This window comes from Bos taurus, chromosome 13 (assembly GCF_002263795.3).
Source record: "Bos taurus isolate L1 Dominette 01449 registration number 42190680 breed Hereford chromosome 13, ARS-UCD2.0, whole genome shotgun sequence".
NCBI lineage: Eukaryota > Metazoa > Chordata > Mammalia > Artiodactyla > Bovidae > Bos > Bos taurus.
Window position 1 is genome coordinate 30376303 of NC_037340.1, and position 24614 is coordinate 30400916.

Genomic DNA, 24614 nt, shown 5'->3' on the forward strand with positions numbered 1-24614 from the left:
CCATCCATCTAGTGATGCCTACAAGGTCTGCTCTTGATTCAACCATATGAACTGAGGCACGCCTTCTATTGTCCCACTACGCTTTGTGCATGAAACAAACACACACCAAAAACACTGCCAAATGGAAGTAACTATTAAGGGGTCTACTTTTTTGTTTACAACATCGAAGAGGAATGATTAAACAAAAATTGTACCCCACATTGTAAGTTTAGTCCCTAATAAACAGTCAATGCTCAATAAACATTTATCAAGTGAATGAAGTCTGACTCCAGATATGGCAAATCCAGCAGGATAACTCAAACCAAACAGGTCACTGGAGATGTGAGGCTGGCACTTGCAGAAAAGGGCAGGACCAGAAATGTACAGGTCAGAATGAACCATATAAAGGTAAGCTGAGAGGATACAAAGGTAACTAACAGGAAAAGATGGAAATGAAGCTATAAGCAGAAAAGTAATTATGAGGCATTACAGAAAGAGAACCAGTACAGTGATTTATCAGGTAAGCTAAGAAGGGACTGGTGTCAGATACAGCTGTTCCAGAAGGGGTTTAGGGGTCAAGTGCTTCCACTATGATCAAAGAAAATAAAATACCCAAGACCTCACTGCACTTCATAATTAGAACATTACTGATGAATCTCTGCAGTCTAGAAGATCATGGGTGAAGCTTGAAAAGTGGTTAGGTAACAGGTGAATGAAGAGAGAGAGAGACTTATTCTTCATTACTGGCACAAGACATTCAATTCTGAGATTTAGAAACAACATCAGGAGTAAAATTTCTTTCTGCAGCAGGAAAAATACTAAACTCAAAATGAAAAAAAATCAGAAAAACATCTTCTTTAACCAACCTTTGTCAGTAACACAGAATACAGAAAAAGCAATACTCCAAATTTGTTTCCCCACATTGAATACTGGTCCAAGACAGCATCTCTTAATTCTGCTAAACTTCTGAATGATCTTTTTCTGGGGGGAAAAAAGAATTAAGTATTAACATGATGATGAGATTGACTACATTCATAAATGGGAACATTTTAAAATTGTCTTCTACATTAAAATGCATACATACAAACAGGAGATTTTTGTGTCTCAAATTTTCAAATATAAATTTAGCCATTAAAAGCCAAAACTATTGCTGACAACTGTCATTATACGTAATAGGTACCATTAAAATAGAAAGCCTACTTGGTAGCGAACCTCTTCATCTCTTAGGTGAACTGTCTGACATCAATGACTTCTTTAATGATCATACAGTTATTTAAGGAATTAGGTGGTCCTCTTCTAGGATTGTTTAAGAACAAAGAAACTTGACTTTTTAAAGCTTGAGAATTATTTAACAAATATGTGAACACCAAGGATAAGGTGTACATTTGTGGCTTCTTTTAAAATAACGTTGTATTTCAAATCAAATGCCACTCACAATTCTACCAACATAGCTATCCTTACCTTTTATTTCACAACAAAAAATTTAAATACTCTAATGAAAATATGGCACTGTTAATGAAAATTATAGAAAGCATATTTTGACAATAAGCAATAACACAAATACTTATCATACTAGAAATCTTTATTTTCACTTGGAGAAACATTAAGCTAAAATGTTTTTTCATTATAATGATGAAAAAGCCTTTAATGTTATAAAAAGTGTATTTCCAAAGTTAATTTGGGAATCAGAATATTTTAAGAACATATTGACAAATTATTCTTTTTTTAAAAAATCTGAAAACAAATTAATCCTCAAGCATACAAATCTAAGTACCTTTCCACAGTATGAACAGACTTAAAATGGCAAATGTGTCCACAAGGTTAAGTATTTTAAATGTTCCAATGTTACTTACTGAATTAATGCATGAAATCGCTCAAAGCCAAGCTCTTCGACAGCCAAGGCAGCTATACATAAAAGACACTTTTCAGCACTACACATGGCAAATAAATGACACAAGATACACACAGCAGGCTGTAAATACTTTTAAGCAATCAAAAGTTTCCCTCTTTCCTTACTCCTTAGAATTCTCAGTTTATTTTCCACTTTACTGAACATAAATTTATATTTCAACATCTTAGGTATCATGAATAGAACTAAAATGGATTTTAATACTGAGAATGTAGAAAGGTGATTAAATAATAAACATTTTCTTTGAATTCAGTTGTGCTAGAATAGTTAATAACATGTGAGAAAGCATTGACAATCATAGTGCTTCACACATAATTGCAATGTGTCCTGCACTTCTAAATCATCTTTTGTTTCTTAGAGCCAAGTCAAATCTTCACAGCTAATCTTCCTCTAATATAAAATCTTTAGACTTGATGTTTCATTATTAAACAAATGTGTATAAAAAGGCAGAGAACTTTGAAAGTACACAGGTTCAACGACAGCTTTAAGTTTGTTTCCTCATCTACTTGTATAACTAACTGTTGACAAGTTTTCAGCATCTTATTTAGATTATATTGACTAATAAAATTATAAAATTTTAAGAAATCAAAGGAAATCAAAGAAAGCATTTAAATGAAAAGTAATGCTTACTTAGCACAGTTCTAAGTTCCAGGCCCCTTTTTAAATGCTCTATGGGCCTTAATCTCATTTAATCCACAAACAACCCTACTATCCCATTTTACAGTAGAGGAACCTGAGGCCCAAAGAAGAATCCTCCCAAGAGCAAAAAGCTATAAACAGCAGAACTGAGATCTGAACCCAGATAGTCTCAGCTCCACAAAGATGAAATCTTTCAAGAAATCCTACACAGATCAAAATGCTCACTCTAATCACAAGGAACAATTTCATATATACCTTATTAAATAAACGTTAGTACTTTCAAATACTAATCCTCACTAGAGAACTGAAGAAACTGTTTCACTATGTATTCAAAACTGAAATTTTGATTTACAATAAAAAATGTCACATTATTTTAGCCTTTCAAAGTCCAGACTTAATTTTCAAATGTTTTGAATTACTTAACATCTGTAAAGTCCAAATGGATTCATTTAAATAATCTTTTGATTTGTGTGTGGGAAACAAACTGAAATTGAACCTGAGTATTCACTACTGCAAATAAGTGTGCATTACCAAAAGCCAAACTACACACCACAAAAGCCAATGAAATTAATGTTTGTACACAACGTAATACTGACAAGGGGAAAAACACTTCACATGTAAATTTTCAAGATAAAATAAACCTTCTGCCTAATCTTTTCCAAACTGTACTAATTTCTCTGTGGTACCTGATTATCTAAATAATTTTACTAAGTGTACAATATGAAAGTTGACATAGAGATAGTAATTTAGAGTAAAGAGGCAAGCAAAATAAAAAGCTTAGCAGGCAGGATGGTAGAAAAATATAAAACACAAGAAAAAGAACATAGCTGGGAATAAAGGAAAAAACAGGTAAAACAGATTGTTATATGGAATAAATTTTAATATAAGTTCATTTCATTGTCAACATCTAATGTGAATTTTCAATTACTAAAACTTCTCAAATTTATATAACATTAAAAATCAATTTATAATAGTTTCATTTCATGTCTATTTTAAAAATGAGACAAAGTAAATTGGAAAATTACTAAAAAATGTTTTTCGGAGGCAGAGTCAATATAATATGCCCACATAGGTTACTGAAGTGCCAAAGTTAACATCAGAAGGCCATTTAACCTAGAACAATTTAACCCATCCACACAGAAATGCACAGCACATCCAGTGAGCACATAGTTTACTAGGATACTCATGAAAAATGTTAGCAAAAAGCTATTTTCTTATAATATTAATACATGGAGTACGTTTAGCCACGTGTTCTTTAAAACAACTTCTAACCTCTTCATCTATTCCTATTAAGATTTTAATATCCTAAACTATTAAACATGCTTTTACGCAATCCAGTAAAATCTGGAAAATATTTTAAAACCAGCCTTAATGACATTTTTAGATTATCAACCTTGTGAGTATTTTCCACTTGTTTTCTTTAACTCTAAAAATATATTAAATTCTTTTTGAAATGCTATGTTTGAAAGGCCTAAAAGGAAATGCCATTCAACTGTTTAAATTTGAAAAATTATTTCTTGCAAATGTACTATTAGTAGAATTTGCCATTGTAACTGCAAAGGTGAGAGAGAGAAGATGCTGACATCATAGAGACATGTTGGCTCAAGGATACAACTTGCCTCATAGACAATTCTATAGGGAGAGCAAGATATATACCATAGCAACTGAAATTTACTTTTTAGAAATTGGGTGTCTACAGTTTCCACAGAGACGAAAGTTAATGGATTGCACTGTAAGTCGAACAAGTCACTTATTTAGTAAAGGCACTTACAACTATCAATTACCAAAAGCAACCTACAAGCAAGTTAATTTCTAAAAGAAAACCAGAAAAGCAACTCTTTATCTGTAGTACAATCTTACTAGTTCATTCTGGCAGTTTGTAGGTCAACTATGTAAGAATTTTTAAAAACCATAGAATATATAATTCTATAGAATATATAATATATAGAATATATAATATATAGAATATATAATTCTTGTGAGTGAGAAGAGCTGTTATTTTTCTTTAAGAGAAATCTTCAAGGTATGAAAAACTTAAATGAATGCAAAATTAAAACTCATAATAAAAAAACTATCTCAAAATAATTCATCTATAGTAACCTTGTCCAAAACGTTCAGGAGGAAAAGAAACAACACAGGGAAGAAAAGTGTCCCCATTTTTGCTTTAGGAAACAGCTGAAGATAATTAAGACATTTCCTAATGTAAAAAACAGTCATAATAATTTCCCTGTTTTTCCCAATACCATGGAAAACACTGAAGTATTTGAAGCACTGAAGTATTTGAAGCAAAGAAAACAGAAATATGTTCTTTCAGCTTTCTAAATGAGAGTTCCGAAGCTGAAAAGAGACTGTCATCAAGTAGAAGTTAACTAGAACTTTTACTAAGTTTACTTTAAGAGATGCAGTTCCTATGGTTTTTCCCCAAAAATCAAAGAAAAAATAAACAAATGTAATATCCTCCAGCAATTAAAATTATCAAGAGAAATGAAAACTAACAAAGCTCAAGGATTAAGTAAGCTTAGGCTAAAAAACAGATCTTATACAACGTTTAAATCTTGTTCTCTCTTTAAAATTTCCAATAGTTCTATTCAAACACACAGACAAGAAATTACTTCAGGAAATAAAAGTGTGTCTTACAAGAATGTTCCACTTGGCAACTAGACTGTGCAGGGCTCCCAGAAAGGCTAGCGGTTTCCTCAGTTGTCTTTCCTCTTAACCAAGAAACCAAGCAGTAGGATCCTGAGTTGTCACAACCAGCACTTTCTAAAATATCACACAAGGTATGACAAAGGAGTTCCTTCCGCTCTTCCTCTAAAAATAACCGAAGCATAAGTTACAATGGTTTTCTCTGTGGGGGACAAAAAAACCCTGTCAAATAACAATGTTAAGAATGTGTTAATTTAGTGACGAAAATCGAGCATTTTTTAGTGGGGCAGAAATCCATAAACCACTGATCTTCAATTACAGTTTAGAAAAACAATGTGCTTGAGGGTTAAAATGTCACTGCTATTGAGTATTTCCATTCAGGAGAAAAAGAATCCTGGAAAATGCAGAATTAAACATCAGAGGAAAGAATATGCTATGTGGAGTAAGCTGATACTGATTATCCCTTTCTTAGGCTGCAAACAGAGCCTTTCAGGCATGAGGATTCCCTTCTTGTAGAACCAGGTCTTCTAAGGGCCTGTGGGGACCTCTGTTTCTCCCCATTTCTGAATTAGTCTCATGTCTTTGATCTCCCAGTCCCACAGGGGGAAGGATAATGAGATACCATCAGCACATATAAGGACACAATCCATTACACTAGCAGAGGCCCGTTGCGGTTATGCTGCATAGTATACAAACCACTGATACTGTACTGTGGTGATGTGAGCATCAGACATTTATTAAAAATAGCACAATGCTCAACTTTGTCCTGAACCTTAGCCACCCTCCCCTTTTCGAGTAGTGTTCGTCTCCAGAAGCAGTACCACTTTCTGAAGCTTTCAAACAAAGGGGATAAGATAGCTATATACCCCATGTAAAATTTTATGCTAGAGGGAGGTTTCTCTCTCCCTAGACAGACTAAGAGTTCTTTAAAGACTGGAACTGTCCTATTCACTTTGGCACCCCACTCCAGTACTCCTGCCTGGAAAATCCCATGGACGGAGGAGCCTGGTAGGCTGCAGTCCATGGGGTCGCTAAGAGTCGGGCATGACTGAGGGACTTCACTTTCACTTTTCACTTTCATGCATTGGAGAAGGAAATGGCAACCCACTCCAGTGTTCTTGCCTGGAGAATCCCAGGGACGGGGGAGCCTGGTGGGCTGCTGTCTATGGGGTTGCACAGAGTTAGACACGACTGAAGCGACTTAGCAGCAGCAGCAGCCACCACAGCATTTACAACATGACAATGCTACAAAAATTTCTTATCAATATGAATGTTTCTATGCAAGAAATTTTAGAAATTTAATAAAATGTTCATGCTAGTAACAGTCTCTTTTGAATAGTTTCTTTCTTCTCTACTGAAATTTATTTTGCATTTCAGTTATTAATTAAAAATACATGACAGTGACACTTTATCTCTTAAATTTAAAACCACTAATAGAAGGTACCTGCATGGTTTGGAATGAAAGCTGTTCTGCCCTTATACACAAAACTGCGATTATAATATATTCTACCTTCTTTCAGTAGTCATTGTGAGTTCACATAAGACAGTCTAAGTAAAGAAAATACCTTTGTAAACTGTCAAGGATGCAAATGTTTGTTATTATCAGGTAGCACATACAGTTCTCTGATTTAATCATATTGCAGAAGCCATGAAAGCTTCATTTGCGATTTAACTCAGAATTACCTGCAGTAGTATTCGCATTGTGTAAAGTGTTATACTAAAAGGTTCAGCAATACAAAGATAATCTTGAGTTTTTGCTCAAAGCTAAATAAGACAATACAAACATAAATGATCCTCCCTTATGGTATGCTACCATTTAACAGTGCACCAAAAGATTTTTCCCTTAGTTGTAAAAACCTGTCTTACCCCCTCAGTTAGGAAAACCACATTACAAAATACACATTTTTAAGATCTAGAGTCACTGTTCATGAAACTTTCGGGAATATTTAAAAAGTCAACCTCACGAAAAAGTAACTGATAGTTTACTTTTTAAAAACAGATAATTTCAACTGAATTACTGGCAATGAATGCTGCATCAATCACTTATAAAATAAAAGATGGAGTAAAAGTTGATAAAAGACAGCTATCATACCTGGGCAATCCCTCCAAGAAGACTTCTCAGAAGAAAACAGGAGCTTCTTCAAAAGAAATGCCTTTATACAATTAAAGCAATAATTATTAGAATTTATTATAAACATACCTTATATCATTCTTTTATTCTATAGTGGGAAAAAAACCCACTTAATTTACCTCCTTTCTGATCTTTTGAATAGTGCTATAGAATTTCAAATAATTTCCCTTCACATTCACCAGTAACTGAACATAATTACTTACTTAGAATATACTACTATAAACTTGATTCTAGATCGATACAATTCTTCTTTTGTAGTACATATTTTTTGGCAAATAGAACGGACTCAAATAATAACCACATAACTGAAAAAGAAATTTACTGCTTCATTCACAGAGTGAAGGCCCTATGGACCAGGAAAAAAAACCCACGTTTCTCTTTGATTCCTTTGAGCAAAGAAAGCTAAATACAAAAGTGGTTCTGTACTAGTTCTCATTTGTGACACAGGAATACCACTGTGTGGGTCACTGATAAGGAGTTCCTAACTTTCTGATTTAACTCAAAAAGCTTTAAGATCCCAAAGAAAAAACAAACCCATTTTTAACCTTTTCTTAAGTGTGCCAACTAGGTTACATTGGTGTTTTGATAGACAGCAGTTCTGAGTATAATACTGTTTCCTTCTCAAAGTGTAGTTAACCTGACTTGTTTATTTAAGAGGCAGATCCTGATGCTCTACCTACTTTATCTCCAGCAGGCAGATTCAAGAAAAAGTAGTTACTATGGTGATTCTTACTCATAAGTGTCTGAAAACAGTAGTATACAGATAAGAAAACTACTTTTAGTTGCTACTGCTGCTAAGTCACTTCAGTCCTGTCTGACTCTGTGCGACCCCATAGACGGCAGCCCACCAGGCTCCCCTATTCCTGGGATTCTCTAGGCAAGAACACTGGAGTGGGTTGCCATTTCATTCTTACTCATCAACGTCTGAAAACAGTAGTATACAGATAAGAGAACTACTTTTAGTTAGATAGACCTAAAGTTGAATTCTGGTTCCATTATTTTACTAATTAAAAATAACAGCACAAACTTTAAAAGGTTGTAATGAGGATTACATGAGATGATCCAGTAATACACTTAGCACAATACCTGGCACCAAATAAGCTATCAATTCTAAACATTTTAACAAAAAAATAAGTAACATTCTATGATATTCTCACAGAAATAAAATCTACAAATACTACAACCAAGTGCTTCTGACTTTTCCCCAAATAACAAAGACCATAAAATTGAGTAACATAACTATATTGTAAAACTGGAAAAGTGAGGTGGGACAACCTTATTTCACCACTAATAGAACCACCATTCACATTTTGATATACTTCCTTCCAGTCTTTCTTTCATACCTGTTTGAAATTTTAAGTGAGAAGCCTAATGGGTATGTGATTGTTTTCCATTTTTCTGTTTTTCCACATAATTTATAAGTCAATCTCTGTCTACCAAGCTATTAAAATTTACTTCAACATCATTCCATGTTTACATGACGTTACTGTGCATTAGGTTATTTGCAATTTTTTAAAACTACTATAAATAAAAAACATATTTGGACTTGCTCTAAAAAAGCTAATTCTTGCATACAACCTTTCGATCTTAAGGATTATTTCTTCAGCAAAGAGTCACAGAAGTAAAATTATTCTCATCAAAGAATCTGCATTATTTTATTATGGTTTCAATTATAATGTAAAATTCCTTCCCTCAGTCATACTACAAATTTATACTACATAGAGTTATCTGTAGCTACAGAGTGTGCCAGCATCACCCGACCCTTATATGCACTGGCAATTATTTTATATATAAAGATTAGGAAGAGTAAGCCTTTGGGCCATTATTTTATATCTAAAGATAAGGAAGAGTAAGCAAAAGAACCTATTTAAAAGTTTTATTTGTACTTTGGTGGATTCCTAGTGAGCTTGGGCATCTGGATTTTTTGGTTGTGCAGCATCACATGATTGCCATGACTGCATATACTTGCCCATCTCACCCCTGAGGTTTAAGGGTCTTTCTAACCAATGTGTACGAGTTCTTTGTCTAAGAAAGATATACATTTATTGCTAACATTACCTGCAGATACTTTTCTGAGCCTGGAACTCATTTATTCTCTTAGAGGGTTGATAACCCATTATTTTCAACTTACCATGGTTAAGTGTTATATCAAGAATAAACTTGGTACATGGTACGAGACAACCCAGATTCAGTTTTCCCCCTCAAATTATCAACCTGTCATATCAGTAGCATTTACTAAACTACATTGTATTTCATCATTGATTTGCATTCCTTCTTATTATGATATGCGATTAATTCCAGGTAAACTTGTATTGTATGTAACATGGTCTACTACTGTATTTTCTACTTGGTTCCATAATGTCTATTCTTCTAGCAAAAGTGCCATGTTCTAGAGTTCAGTTTTAAAAAGTTCAACATCCAACTCGCACACTTCCCTTCATTACTCTCAGTAATTTAGTTTTCATTTTTACATTGAAATATTAATACAAACAAAATTCTATAACCAAAAACATTTATGTGACTTTGAAGCTAAGTTACTACCTCAAAGATATATCTTAATTTTGAATATTACAATTATTTCCTGTTACATAACAACTCCACTTGCAAAAATAATTACCGTTTTGGAAATATACTGAATTTTATAAAACATGAAATTCCTGCTGTTTATCTTGCATTTAAGTATATTCATAGACTGGTAATAAAGACTCTAAGGTACTATCTGGAGAAGGAAATGGCAGCCCACTCCAGTATTCTTGCCTGGAGAATCCCATGGACGGAGGAGCCTGGTGGGCTACAGTCCACAGGCGGCAGAGTCGGACACGACTCAGCGACTTCACTTTCACTTCACTGAGGTACTATCACGGCCCAAGAGGGTCAGTGGCAATAAAATCTATCTTGTATACGAACAAGACACAGAATCCTCAGATTCAGAGAAGATTCCTACTAGCAAACCAAAACCTACCTCAGTTGTTCAACAGCCCTAATAACTAATTTATAGTTAAATTTATTTATACTCCAAAATCCCTAGGCAAAGCTCATTCAAATTTTTCTTAATTAAAAAAAAATCTACTAATGAAAAAAATGTATCAAATTTACTTTTTAAAGAGGAAACAATGACCTACAAAGAATATATTTTAGAATCAACCATAAAGGAAAACATTTCTTCTTCAGAAAATGCACTTTAAATTTAACAATGTAAGTGCATGGAGTTTGAGAGACAAGTTTATTTTGCAACTAACAGTCAGGAAAGCATTTTTTATGCCCAATGAATAATAAATACCACATTAAAAATGTATTTTCAAAATGTGCTGATTAAAACAAGCAATAAATTCAAGTTTCTTTTTAACAGTTCTGAAGTTATACTGCTGTCTAGATATCGTAAATATCACAGCAAACTGAAAATTCAATTCTCCGTTTTAATAATTTAATAGTTCATGGCAAATCAGCCTTTGAATTTCAAACAATACAACACATAAAAATTCAAAATCAAATACACACACTGAAATTCACCCTTTCTCGTGTGCAAAGAAAAAAAATCTTTTTTTTTTTTAAATTTTGGGAATTGTTTGAAATCTGCTGTTACTGATTTTATTTTAAAGACCAAAAAGCTACAGCCTAAAACAGTATATATTGTCAACTTACTTTAAAATCTGATTAAGTTTTAGGCCATGAAAATATTAACTCATCTTCAACTTTTTTGAAGAGTCATTTTAAGAGACAGAACAAATACAAATGGTACCATGATTACGGTATAACTACCTTTGGCATAAATTATTATTACTCAATAGGATCACTGTGTAAGATGTCATGCTCATTATTTTCAAGAAAACATAATAGAAAATTTGGAGTTAAAGTCAGCCAAATGGCTACTGCTGTATAAGCTACTCACATTCTGAATTCATTTTTATTTCAGACATTTAAAGCAATTTACATGAACACAAATTAAGAGGTAACTGATCATGCTTCATGATTACACGGAGAACAGGTATTAGAAAACACAAAGTCAAGGAGGGAACGTTTGAACACGTCCCTCTAAGGAGTTGGTAAAGTAGTCTATGTTACCTGAACAGGTGCAATAACAGCACAGGGGCCACCTTCAAACTGTTCTAATGCAGATCCCTCTGATTCACTAAACACAAACCCTAAAAATGAAAGCAAGCAGCAAAGATTAAACATGTCATTCAAGTAGTAGCTGAAAGAATTTTTAATGTACTTTGCTTTGATAGAGAATCACTTATCACAACAGCAAATTATCTTTAAGTCAGTCCATTGCTATAGTTTTCAGCTTTCTGGAGGATAAAAGAACACTTTGAAAAAAGATATGGAACCTAGGCTCCCTGTCAAGTGCACGTGCACGCACACATACACACAATTTTGCACTCAGGGCCCCCTATTAAGTGGACTAAAGAGATACAGTGTAGACATCAGTAAAAGGACACAATCTGATTTTTTAAAAGTAATTTAATATACTGGAAGAAAGACTAGACAGTTTACTGAATTTAAACAGAAATTTTAGGACCCTCTACAGAGTTATCTTTTTTAGTTTCATCTTTGAGTCACATTCTATAAGCTAAAAATTAAAGAGCATTATACACACTGGCTTCCCTGATGGCTCAGATGGTACAGAATCTGCCCGCAAAGTGGGAGACCCTGGTTTGATCTCTGGGTTGGGAAGATCCCCTGGAGGAGGGCATGGCAACCCACTCCAGTATTCTTGCCTGGAGAATCCCATGGACAGAGGAGCCTGGCAGGCTACAGTCCAAGGGGTTGCAAAGAGTTGGACATGACTGAGCAGCTAAGCCCAGCACATACACACCAAACGTGCTCATACTGGCTCCATCTTAATTCAAGTATTACCAAGTCGCACTGATTGAGAGCAGCCAGGACAAGCTCCCACAGAGAACACGGCACACTGTGGAGATATTGCGGCCAAAGTCAGGAGAGGTGAGTTACTATCTGTACAACCTTCAGGAAATCATTTCACCTCCCTAGGCCTCCGGGTACTTAGCTTTAGAACAAACATTTCCAATTTCAACATACCTAATGGTTATAATTCAGTCATTTATCCAATAAATATTTCATGACCCTCAGACACGACACCAAACATCCAGGGTATAAATGACATGCATGACAAAGTCCCTCATCTGGAGAAACCAACAGTCCAGATGAAGACAGACATACAAACAAATCACTGAAATAAATGAATAAATGAATGTTTCAACAGAAGTATGAAGACAGTGTTGAGGAAACTGAAAGGAATGACTTTGCCTAAATCAAGTCATAACAGGTGACTTGAAGGCTGACCTTGAATGGAACTTTACCAGAAAGGCAAGGGTGGGAGAATGACTTTCAGGTAAAGAAAACATCTTTAGTAAAGGAAAAAGGTGTGGTAAGAACAGGACAAGTTCATGGATCAGAGGGAAATGTCATGCAGCTGAAGGGCTGTATGGGGCAGGATGGTGAGAAAGCAGAGATGACAGGACATTCATACTGGGAAGGGCCACATCATGACACGTACTAATTAAAGCAGTAACACAACCATACTGGTATTTTGCTTCTTTCTTTAAAGGACCAGAATGGGGAGGAGACCATTTCAACAGACCTATGGAGACAGTGCCAGACTAATAAAAACAACACTAATGTTGAGAGAAAACACTATATACAAACAGTATTTCTAAGGTAAAAATTAAGATTTGATGAACATATGCAAGTGCAGCAAAGGCTGGGTACGTAAGAAATTAGACCTAACTCTGTTTCTACTTTGAGACACTAGGTAGCAAGTGAGTTAACAAATAGTATGGAGGACACCAATCCAGTCCACCTCCTCTCTCTTTACCTTTCAATCCCTTTCAAATAGGATTTAAACATGTACCTCCTATTTAAAAATGAAAATTCTCCTTAAGATTCTACCAGAAGGTCCTTGTTTACCCAAAGGAGTTGAAAATTTAGCACCCCCACCCCCCGCAAAAAAAACCTACACACACTGTTTACTGCACCTTTCCTAATTGCCACAACTTGGAAGCAGCCAAGATATCCTTCAGTGGGGGAATGGATAAATAGTACATACAGAAAATGAAATATTATTCGGTGTTTATAAAAAATAATGGCTTGCAAGCTGTGAAAAAACAAGGAGGAAACAGTTATATACCATATGATTCCAACTATATGACATTCTGGAAAAGGCAAAACTATGCAGACAGTAAAAAGATCAGAGGCTGCCAAGGGGAGGGGAGTGGGGGATGGGGTGAACAGATAGAGCACAGAGGATTTTTACGGCAGTGAAAATACTCTGTGATATTATAATGATGGATACATTCCATTATATTTTTGTCACCACCTATAGGATGTATAGAACCACAAATAAAAACTGTGGACCTTGGGTGATAATGATGAGTCAATGTAGGTTCAAAATTGTAACAAACACTCTGGTGGGAGATATTGACATTGGAGGAGGCTGTGCACGTCATGGGAGCACGAGGTATGTGGGAAAATCTCTGTATCTTGCCCGCAATTTTGCTGTGAACCTAAATAACACTGTTCTAAAAGGAAAAGTCTTAATTTAAAAAATCATTTGACCATTAAAAAAAAAATTTCCATCCAAGATTCCAAACACCACTCGCTCAAAGCATACCTAATTGTCTGTATGCACTGTCTTAATTTCCTTATCTCCCAATTAACTCAACCCACAATAATTTGGTTTTCAACCTGTGATTGCATCAAACTCACTGTCACCAAATTCACCAATGACCTCTCAAGAGAATCATCTGAAATGCTCACCATTGACTTGTGAAACCTTCTGGCCCTTGGCTTTAGTGGTCCCTCTTGTTCCAAATTTTCCTTTTTTGTTTCTACTCTGTATCAATGTCGATCAGCAACTAAATGCTGAAGTTCTTCAGGTCTTGTCTTTAGAGTCTTTGTTCTCTTCATTCTACATGTTCTCCCTGTGTAACTCATCTACTCCCAAGGTTTCCACTATGGGTTATAATCAGGTAATCTCCAAATAGAGCCCTGACTGGAACTCCAGTCACTGACAAAATCTAAATTCTTTAACATGGTCTTGTATGGTCTGGCTTCTGCCTATATCTCCTATCTTATCCTTTGATACTTTCTTCTTTAGCCTCCAGGTGTGCAGACTTTCTTTCAGACCCTCAAATATCCATTCTCTCTCTGGTTTCTCATGCTTTGAACATGTTCCCTCCACTTGAAACACTTTCTCCAAAAAACTCCCACTTATCTTTAAGGCTTCACCTTATAAGATCCTCTTGGTTCAAGGGCCCAAAACACATCTGTATCTGTCCATCTCCACTCCGCTTCTGGTTCACCTTCAGGTTCTAACCACCATCATCTTTCATCTAGAACACCGTTAGGAATTTCCAGTCAGGATCCCCCTACCCCATTTCACCCACATCCCAACTCCCAACCCACCCCTTAACTACTCACCATAAATTTACCAGAGAAATAGTCTAGAAATGGAAATCAATTTTTCTTACAGACTGCTTAAAACACTCAAATGGTTTCTTACTGAAATTAAAACAAAATTCAAACTCCTTTTTCATTGCCTAAAAAAGACCCTATATGATCTCTCAATCCCACCTTCCCTCAGTTCACTCTTACCTTCATCATACACAGTGGTCTTAGTCCTCAGAACATCTCAAGGTCTTTACCTGGGGCCCTGGTGTCGGCTGTTCTCTCTGCATGAAATGGTCTTTACCCTTCTCATAGCTGAATCCTTCTCATCCTAAAAGACTCAGCTGAGGTATTAACTCCTCGGAGAGATGTTCCCTGACAAGTCTAGCTAAGTAAATCCTTCCTACCATTCCCCAGACCAACCAGGACTTATCATCATCTGTAATTACGTTATTGTTCATTTGTTTATTATGTCTTGCCTTGCAAGTATCTTGCCTCTCTTACTGACCACTGTTTTCCTAGTGTGTTATTATTAATACAGTTAATACTCAACGAATACTTGCTGAAGTTTTGGGAGGAAAGATAAAGGGGGTGAGTTCATTCACATCCAACTCTTTGTGAGCCCATGGACTGTAGTTTGCCAGGCTCCTCTGTCCAAGGGGTTCTTCAGGCAAGAATACTGGAGTGGGTTGCCATTTCCTTCTCCAGGGGATCTTCCCGACTCAGGGATCAAACCCATGTCTCCTGTGTCTCTTGCACTGGCAGCTGGATTCTTTTCCACTGAGCCATCTGAGAAGCCTGATAATGGAAATGTTTGTTTCTAAATTCAGTCTCTAAAATGTGGCGGGGTGGCGGGGGGAGGGATATGGGTCTGGAGCTCAGGGCAGGGGTGAAGATTAAAGATAGCAACTTGAATCACCCTAAACATGGCAGTTAAAGTGAATGACAACACAGAACAAAGATAATGAAGGCGGTTAACATTAAAAAAAAAAAGAAAAAGAAATAAGCAGATGCTGAGTCAGCAAAGAAGACTGACAAAGACTTGAAAGGTAAGAGAAAAAACACAGTGAGGCCCCAGAAAGGAAAAGCAGGCAGTCACCTGTTTCAAATGCTGAGTGGAATAAAAACATAAATGAAAACCCTGGATTAAGCATGTCACCACGGGGAATATAAAAAAAGGAAACTTAGAATGTTAGGAAGAGCAGTCAAATTTTAAAGAGTTGAGGTGTGATTCAGAACACAAGCAGAAGGAGAAGCTGCAAACTGTGTTAAACAAGTGAAGGTGAAAAGGATGATAGCTTGAAGGGTAGCTGGATAAAGAATTATTATTTTATAGACCAAAGGGCATGAGTTTAAGAGAAGGAAAAGAGTGACCAAATGGAAAAAGAGATAAGGACGCTGAGTTCTGAGAAAGCTGAGATGGTACACAGTAGTGCTGGACTGGATAAAGAGGTTCTCAAAGTATGGTCTACAGAGCCCTGGAAATTTTAGTGACCTTTTAGGGAACCTGCTAGAGGTGAAAATCAGTTTTACTATAATACAGATTCTCGGTTTGATATTCACGGTGATGGTACAAAACAAAGAGCGGGTTATGTTACTGGCGCCTCAGCACACATCAAGGCAATGCCGGTAAGCTATACCGAGACACCCTGATATGCTCTCCAACACACAGAAAAAGCTCTTGCTAATGCTCATCTTATTAAATCTTGACTTTGAATACAAAGTACTTAAAAAAAAATAGTCTGTATGACATAACGGAAACTACCCACGAAGCACCTCTGCTACGTACCCTGTACAGGTGTCTCAAAGAAAAGCAGATGTATAATTTTTTGAACTGTGAGCTGAACTAACAGCTTGTCTGTGAATGTTATTTTTACTCTGAAGAGCTACTAACAAACTATGATTATTTAGACTTTTTCTCAGAAGTAAATGAAGTGAGCCTGATACTTCAAGGAAAAAATAAACTGACAGCACTTTTGCCAGCAATAAAATTTCAAGCTTTCAAGTGATTAACTAAAATTCTGGAAAACTCAGGGCCAGCACTGTGAGCTTGAAACTTCCCAATACTCAAAAGAGATTTTTCTGACAGGATCAGTGAGATAATAATAAATATGACTTTAGATATTGTTTAATAATATGTGTTAACATTTGGAAGATTTGCGTAAACCAGCAGACCAATAATTTCCAAACAACCGATGCAAATGGTTACAAATTAATTCACGGGTAGAAGATCCACTCAAAGTACAAGACAAACCAATGGATTGCATTTTAATACAGTACAACTGTTCATTAATGTGGCTTCGGATTTCATATTTCAACTAACCTCTAAGAAACTACCATTTGCTGAGTTTCAGTGTAGTATCAAAGAAGAATATCCACAATTATTTGAAAATGCTATTATGATACTCCCATATTACCAATTGCTTATATGTATGAAGACGGATTTTCTGCATACACTTCAACCAAAACAACAGACTGAATGTAACAGACTGAATGGAGAAGCAAGTGAGAGAATCCAGCTATCTTCTAATGAGCTAGACACTGAAGAGATTTTTTTAATGTAAAATAATGCCATAGGTCTCAATTTTTTTTCATAGTGAAGTCTTCAATAATTTTTAAGAGTGTAATGGGGCCCTGAATTTAAATAAACTTGAGAAAAAGACAACTTTAGCCAGTTTTCAACTTAGAAATATGGGCAAAGAGAAAGTGAAGAGATGTTACTGACTGAGAGCAACAGAATGAGGGGCATAGAAAACTGAGAATATTAATTCCAAAAAACACATAAGAGTCAACAGGATAAAGAACTAAGAGAAATACTGAGGGCTCAGCTAAGGTTTAATTAGTACACCTGTACTGATGCTGACCACAATTTGCTCCAGGAACACACAACACGTTGGGAGAAACAGAATAGAGGACACGCTAAACATAGGCTAAAAAACAGGCATGATGGATGGGGCAAATTTAATAAGGCAAGTTTAGTAAGTGAGAACTAAGGGTGCTGGTGATCTCATCAAGACAAGCGAAACTGAGATCCAACCTGGAAACAAGAGGGGAAGCCAAGGGACCTCTACTCTTCATCCACCTCTTTTCCTAATGGCAAGAAAAAAAGGGTCACTGGTCTTGGGCCTAAGTGCAGAGGCGCAACTAAGCTCTTCCAAACTTTCAGGGTATGTCATAAATAAGAATCAGTAATGGATTCTTCGGAGAAGGCAATGGCACCCCACTCCAGTACTCTTGCCTGGAAAATCCCATGGACAGAGCCTGGTGGGCTGCAGTCCATGGGGTCCCTAGGAGTAGGACACGACTGAGCAACTTCACTTTTCACTTTCATGCATTGGAGAAGGAAATGGCAACCCACTCCAGTGTTCTTGCCTGGAGAATCCCAAGGACGGGGGAGCCTGGTGGGCTGCTGTCTCTGGGGTCGCAGAGTCGGACACAACTGAAGCAACTTAGCAGCAGCAGCAATGGATTCTTGCCTTTCTTAAAATCACTAATAATGTATTTCAGTTTTCAAGGTCCATGGGTGGGGCTTTTAGACTGAAGTACATTATGATGAGTTGCTTTTGTACTTTAGAGATAAAACCCCAGGGAGAGAATTCTAGGCAGATCTGCTTTATACCAAATTCTGTTTAATTGCAGCATATATGCTTGAGGGTGTTAATTTGATAATGAACAAGGGCTCTTACAGCTTAAAATGTAATAAAGTCAAACAAATGGAAATGAACTTTTCTGTCCTAAAACAGGACTATGCTATGTAGGCATCTCCTTTTATAATGTTTCACTTGAGTTGGAATTTTTTAGGATATCGTTATTTTTCTTGTCAAGTGTTCTCATATTTGTATTATTTCCTAGTTTTAAGAGGAATTAACTTATCACAAAATGACTGTTTTACTAATTAGATCTGAAATTAGCCGTCTACCTTAGCGTCTGATCCTAAGCATATGATTTTGTATCACACCGGACAGCACTACAGACACAGACGTCTTTCTCAATTTTACGGCTCATAACTAATTTAAACCCAAGCCATCAACCTCTTTGCAATTTCCTAGTCTTTTATTTTCATATGACTTACTTATTCAAACCAGTTTGACAACTATTGCCTATGTAGTTCTTCTAGTCTTCCATGTAAACAAAAGACTACACAGAAAGACTTCATTTGTCATTATAAGTTAGATAATATTAAGTGGAATCTGAACTGAGCCTTAGTCTCCTCATCTATAAACAGGAGGATAACTACATTTATCTCTTGCCGTCTCTTGGGGTTGTTGCAAAGATTAAGCAAGATTTTCAAAAACTGTGAAGCATAATACAAATGTAAGTATTATCATAAATATTTTGAACTTAAAAATACATTATGTACTCAAAGTACCAAGAAATTGACTTTATCACATAAGGTTACAAATTGGAGATTTTAAAAATTGATTTTTTTAGGTCAAATGCGATGTAGGTAGGTTTGAGAAAGTAAAATCTATGTTGGAAATAAAAGGTTTCCAACAACAACAAAGATCTTTGAAATTATATGATCCATAGTACTGACTTACCTTCACATCACACTTTTGGATTTTAACCCAAATGGTTTTAACTCCTGATTACATTTTTAAACTTACATTTTTACTGACCCCTCAATTTTTCAAAAGTTGTTTAGAATCATTTTTTTTAATCATATAGTAAACACTGTCCTACACAGAAAGTGCAAAACTAATTTCAAACAACCGCAGCTCCAAACACTCCACCTCTACCCTAAAACACACTAAACTGCAATAAACAGCAAAACTGGGTTTCTCTTCTGGCTAATCTTTAGGTGAAACAATGAAGTAATTTAAAGCTCGAAGGAACTGGGTAGAAAAAAGGAAAAGATGGGTTCTTAGAGTTTATAATGTACAACAGGGTTGGCTTGTTTTTCAAATGCAGATTTGGAACACAGCCACACCCATCTTATCAAGGGCTGCTTCTGCTGCAATGCCAGACAATAAAGTCACTGGCCCTTTAAAGAAAATATTTGCCAAACACTGGCTAGACAATCAATACTGAAAAGAAAACAAAGTCTCAACCAGCCAAAATGTTTTCCTTTGTAATAAGATTAATATTTACTTTTGTCAGATCATGAGGACTCTTATTCTGGTTCTGCTGGGTTGAGGTCAACCTGACCACTTCCAACCACCTCCACTACCACTCTCCCGGGCTAAGTCACCGTCTTTTACCCCCTGGATTACTGCAATTCTCTCTCATTTGGTCTTGTCTCACTCTAGGACTACAGTCCGTCCTCAATTTAGTAGTCAGGTCAGTCCTTTAAAAATTGTCATGTCGTGTCTCTCCTTTGTTCCAAACCTCCCAATGACCCGTCATCTCATTTAGAATAAAAACCAAAGTCCTTACAATGGCCTATAAAATCTTAGTGATCTGGGCCATACTGTTTCTAATATCATCTTTATTGGTCCCCTCTTCCCTCATTCTGTCTCCAGCCAAACTCACCTCCTTCCTGTTCCTTAACCAGATGTATTCTGCATTAAGTCTTTTATGATGGCTATCCTTGCTGCCTGGAATACTCCTCAGATACCTGCGTGACTAATGCAGTTACTTCAAGAGTCTGTTCAAATCTCATCTTAAAATGAGGCCTTTCCAGGCAACTTCACCCTATAATTCCTATTTCTTTACCCTCTAGTATATATACTATGCCATATTTGTTATTTGTCTTCCCTTGTGCCCTATCAAGTAAGCCTGGAACACTTCAGTTTGTGAGAAAGGAAGGAAGAATAAATGATATTTACAAATAATGAAGTAGAAAAAATTTTTTTTTCCTTTAAAAAGCATTAGCAACAATTGAGCAGGAGGGAAGCAAGCAGGAGTAGGGAGTAAATGTCCAAGTTAAACAACAAAACAACTTCAAATCTTTAAATTATATGACTTATTGGCTTTAAAATAAAAACTGCAAAAAAACCCAAAAAAACTCACACCAAAACCCTACTTTTCTCTCTTTAAAAAAAAAGTATTTGCAAAAGAGAATTATCTTAAACTGCCAAATGAATTTTAAAAGAACACACACACACACACACACACACCTATGTGCTACTCCTGCACTTACATGCTTTAACATATTATCTAAAGCTGCCAAATCAATTAAAGAGGGGAGGGGGAAACTCCTAAAGCTGTTTAACATATCAAAGGAATTTAACAGGACCAATCAGTATAGTTTCATAAATGGAATATTCCTGGACATAGTTCTATAAATATTTACACCAAAGACCTTACATCTATAACTTGCTTCCAAAAGATAATGAGGTAACAGTTGTCAATTCAAAGCACAGCTACAGATGATGAAATAAAGCCAAAGCTGATGTCACATTACGAATGCAGTAAGTCAAGTACAGCAAAGCAGTGTCTTGTGTCATTCCCAAATCATTGCCACAGCAACCTTCAGCAATTTCTGTCTCCTCTGAGAAAGAATAAATGAATACAAAGTCAACAGAGCAAAACCACTAACAACATCTCTCTGATTCAGAAGTGATAACTTAAAAATACATATTCGGTTGCCTTAAAACCATGATCAATTTAAGACCTTGAAGAATCAGCCACAATATAGCTGCCCTCTGTAAAGAACAAAAAGTAAATAACCTTTTATTTTCAAATGATATTGATTGAACACATCTTGTTAAGGAACTTCCCTCTGACTACAAGATGGTAGAGCATTCTAATGTGTCATTACAACGTGATCTAATTAATAATTTCTTGCAACTGTCAGGGCATGGCTAGAGAGTGATCTTTGGCTTGATCTATTCTACAATTAAGCACTTTCTAAATTAAGCTATCATTTTCTGAGTGTTTATATCAGATATTGTGTTAAACACTTGCCTTTAATCCTCACAACAAACCTGTAAGATCGGCCCTAGTATTATCTGTTCTCCACAGAGAAGGAAACCGAGGCTTAAGTTAAAAAACTTGAACCTAGAACCAAAGAATTTCTATTCCAAAGACTGCTCCTGCTCCTAACCATTATTAGAACTGCCTCTCTGAATTCTCCTTGTATCTGCAACACAGTACTAAAATAAATGAGGCCAAATATCACCCTATTCTGTGCTATATTACTGCTTAATTAACAAAAAGTAAAACCTTTCCCAATCTTACAATCTTGTGTACTTTAGGGCTATTCGTTACTAGAATAAATAAAACAAATAGGAAAATAAGTTTTAAAACAGAACTTGCAAATGTAAATGCCCATGATTTCTGAAAAAAATTAGCTAAGTGACAAAATTAGGTGTGTAGAAAGAGCAAAACTAATTACATGTCTGGTTAAAAATAGGAAGGAAAACAAGACAGAGCTGTGACTTGTAATTCACTCCCAGTTCTTACCAATTCATGCAACTTTGGCCTGGTCATTTAGCCTTCAGGACTCCGTTTTCTCATTTTCAAACAAAGAGTAATGAACTAAATAACCTAACTAGCTGTTACACATTATGATTCTGTTTTTACCAGGCCTTAGAAGTATCTGAGGGAAGAAGAGATTATTTAAACCCTAAATGTTTGTTTCTAAGTAAACATTATGAAGTAAAGACATAGATCTACTATGCTAAATTTACCCCAAATCCTTTGAGAATCAGTATTTTCTAAATAAATGTTTTCATAACAAAATATTTTAATAAGAGTACTAAATAGCTACTATTCCATTGGCTTGTGATGTTTTACATAAATACATTACCTACCCTTCTGACTTCAAAGACTATGCTGTTAACTTCACTTAACCTCACCAGTCTTTATCACCTTAACCAATGTGTCCGTTTCGTTTTAATATTAAAAGGCACGAGATAGGGATGATTACTAGCATGAACTGCCCAACGCAGAGCCTGGGACAGCTCTGGAATTAAATCTGTGTGTGTGTGTGTGTGTGTCTTCTATTTCACAATTATTCGTATTAACAAAACTTCTTATATAATTCAAAATCCTGTCTGAATAATCAGATCGGCGCAGCAAGTTCTATGAGTCACGGAACAGATACTAAATCACCTCAAAATCAGGCATATTGGGGTGTAGAAAACACTTTGCAGCAGCGTTTTATTTTTCACCGAGTACCACGCCTAATCGCCTAATTAAAATACAAACTGCACAATCGTTTCGTGGAATTAGCCACAGTGAGTTTCACGTGGACTTCCCTTCTCTCCAAAATTAGACCAAACACCAAGATGAAGCCTCGTTCGGGGGTGAAGACCCAGGAGGCCAGAGCAAGTCTTGAGAAATGGATACCAAGGCACAGGGCACACCTTCAGTGTCACACCCTGCAGCCCGACTGCCGCCCCCTTCTCCTTTCCAGCCCAAGAGGCAGCCCAGGGAGCGGCAGGGGCACTTCGGGTCTTTAGCTGCCAGCTGGAACCATTCTCCTACTCAACCTCTACCCCCTGGAAGGGTAGGGCGTTTCTAGAAAGTCCAGTGTCAGTGCAGAGCAGGGGAATTGGGACAGAGTGCAGGGCACGGGAGGGGACTGGCGCGAGAGACGTCAGGGCTCGACTCTCTCGGGGCAAAAGGAAGCGGGGGCTGGAAGCCTGAGTCCAGCCGGGGTACCTTGCGTCCAGCGGCAGAAGATGGTGTCAGAGAGACCAGGGCTGCTGTTGGTGCCCCACACCAGCTCCATCAGCTCTTTAGTCAGTTCGGACATGATGGGATGCCGGCGAGCTGGTCTTGGCTTTCAGGACTCCTGCCCCGGCACATGGGGAAGGGGCGGCTTCCGAGACCAGAGTGGCGGGACGGCGGCGGTAAACGAGCTTGAAGGTCAGACTGGAGGGAGGCAAAAGGAGAGAGACCTACTTGCAGAGACCCCGCCTGTCAAGCCCGGTCGGAGCGGCAGCAAGGAGTTTCCCGTACCGGAAGTACCGGAGCCACTTCCGGCTTCTCTTTCACTGCGGCCCCCACGGCCGGAGGGGCAGGCGGCGCCTCCCCGGAAGCGGAAGTGGGGGTGGGGCGAGAAGAGCTGCTGGGGACTCTTCGGGCTACTGGCCTTTCTGAACTCAGTGCAAGGGGGCTGTCGTGCGGTGGCTGCTTTTGTGTTGGCAGGAGCATCGCGTCCCGTGGGCGTTGGCATATTTCTACCATTGTAGAATACCTCCTTCTCCGCACTGCTTTGGGATTAGCCCTAGGACCCCAGGCCCAAGCCCTGGGACTCAGAACATAACCTATACCTTAAAATTTGTAATATTAATTATGCCAAACTACAGCTTTAAGAGTATGGTTGAGTCTCCTTGAGGAAACATTCATGTCTGTGTGGAGAGCTGCCCATAAATTGAAGGTTCTCAATCTCTTGCTAAGTCACATCAAGTTAAACCAGCTATCAACATAACTGAAGAATGTGGCCGAATGAATGTTAGAAATGCCTGCTGCTAAGTCGCTTCGGAGCAGGCAATGGCACCCCACTCCAGTACTCTTGCCTGGAAAATCCCATGGATGGAAGAGCCTGGTAGGCTGCAGTCCATGGGATCGCGAAGCGACTTCGCGATCTGAGCGACTTCCCTTTCACTTTTCACTTTCATGCATTGGAGAAGGAAATGGCAACCCACTCCAGGGACGGGGGAACCTGGTGGGCTGCCGTCTATGGGGTCGCACAGAGTCGGACACGACTGAAGCGACTTAGAAGAAGTAGAAGTAGAAGTCTCTTCAGTCGTGTCTGACTCTTTGCGACCCCATAGACGGCAGCCCACCAGGCTCCCCAGTCCCTGGGATTCTCCAGGCAACAACACTGGAGTGGGTTGCCATTTCGTTCTCCAATGCATGAAAGTGAAAAGTGAAAGGGAAGTCGCTCAGTCGTGTCCGACTCCTAGCGACCCCATGGACTGCAGCCTACCAGGCCCCTCCGCCCATGGGATTTTCCAGGCAAGAGCACTGGAGTGGGGTGCCTAGAAATGCCTGACCCAAGCATAACTC

General features: G+C 37.3%; 1 protein-coding gene across 3 annotated transcripts in view; it reads right to left on the reverse strand.

Annotated features, from left to right (window-relative positions):
* The window catches only part of MINDY3 (MINDY lysine 48 deubiquitinase 3), an 80379-nt gene extending 56796 nt beyond the window's left edge, over positions 1-23583 (reverse strand). The window contains exons 1-6 of one of the 3 annotated variants that reach the window (XM_015473997.3): positions 23505-23583; positions 11367-11446; positions 7266-7326; positions 5165-5338; positions 1833-1884; positions 846-960 (exon numbers count right to left, since the gene is read on the reverse strand). In XM_015473997.3, coding sequence (XP_015329483.1) covers positions 846-902 — 57 coding nt within the window. In that variant the 5' untranslated portion in view covers positions 903-960; positions 1833-1884; positions 5165-5338; ... (1 more) ...; positions 11367-11446; positions 23505-23583. Of the gene's footprint in view, positions 1-845; positions 961-1832; positions 1885-5164; positions 5339-7265; positions 7327-11366; positions 11447-23261; positions 23468-23504 lie in introns of those variants that run through there. The other 2 variants (NM_001076107.1, XM_059892718.1) reach the window with 2 other exon arrangements.
* Positions 23584-24614: the final 1031 nt, after the last annotated feature.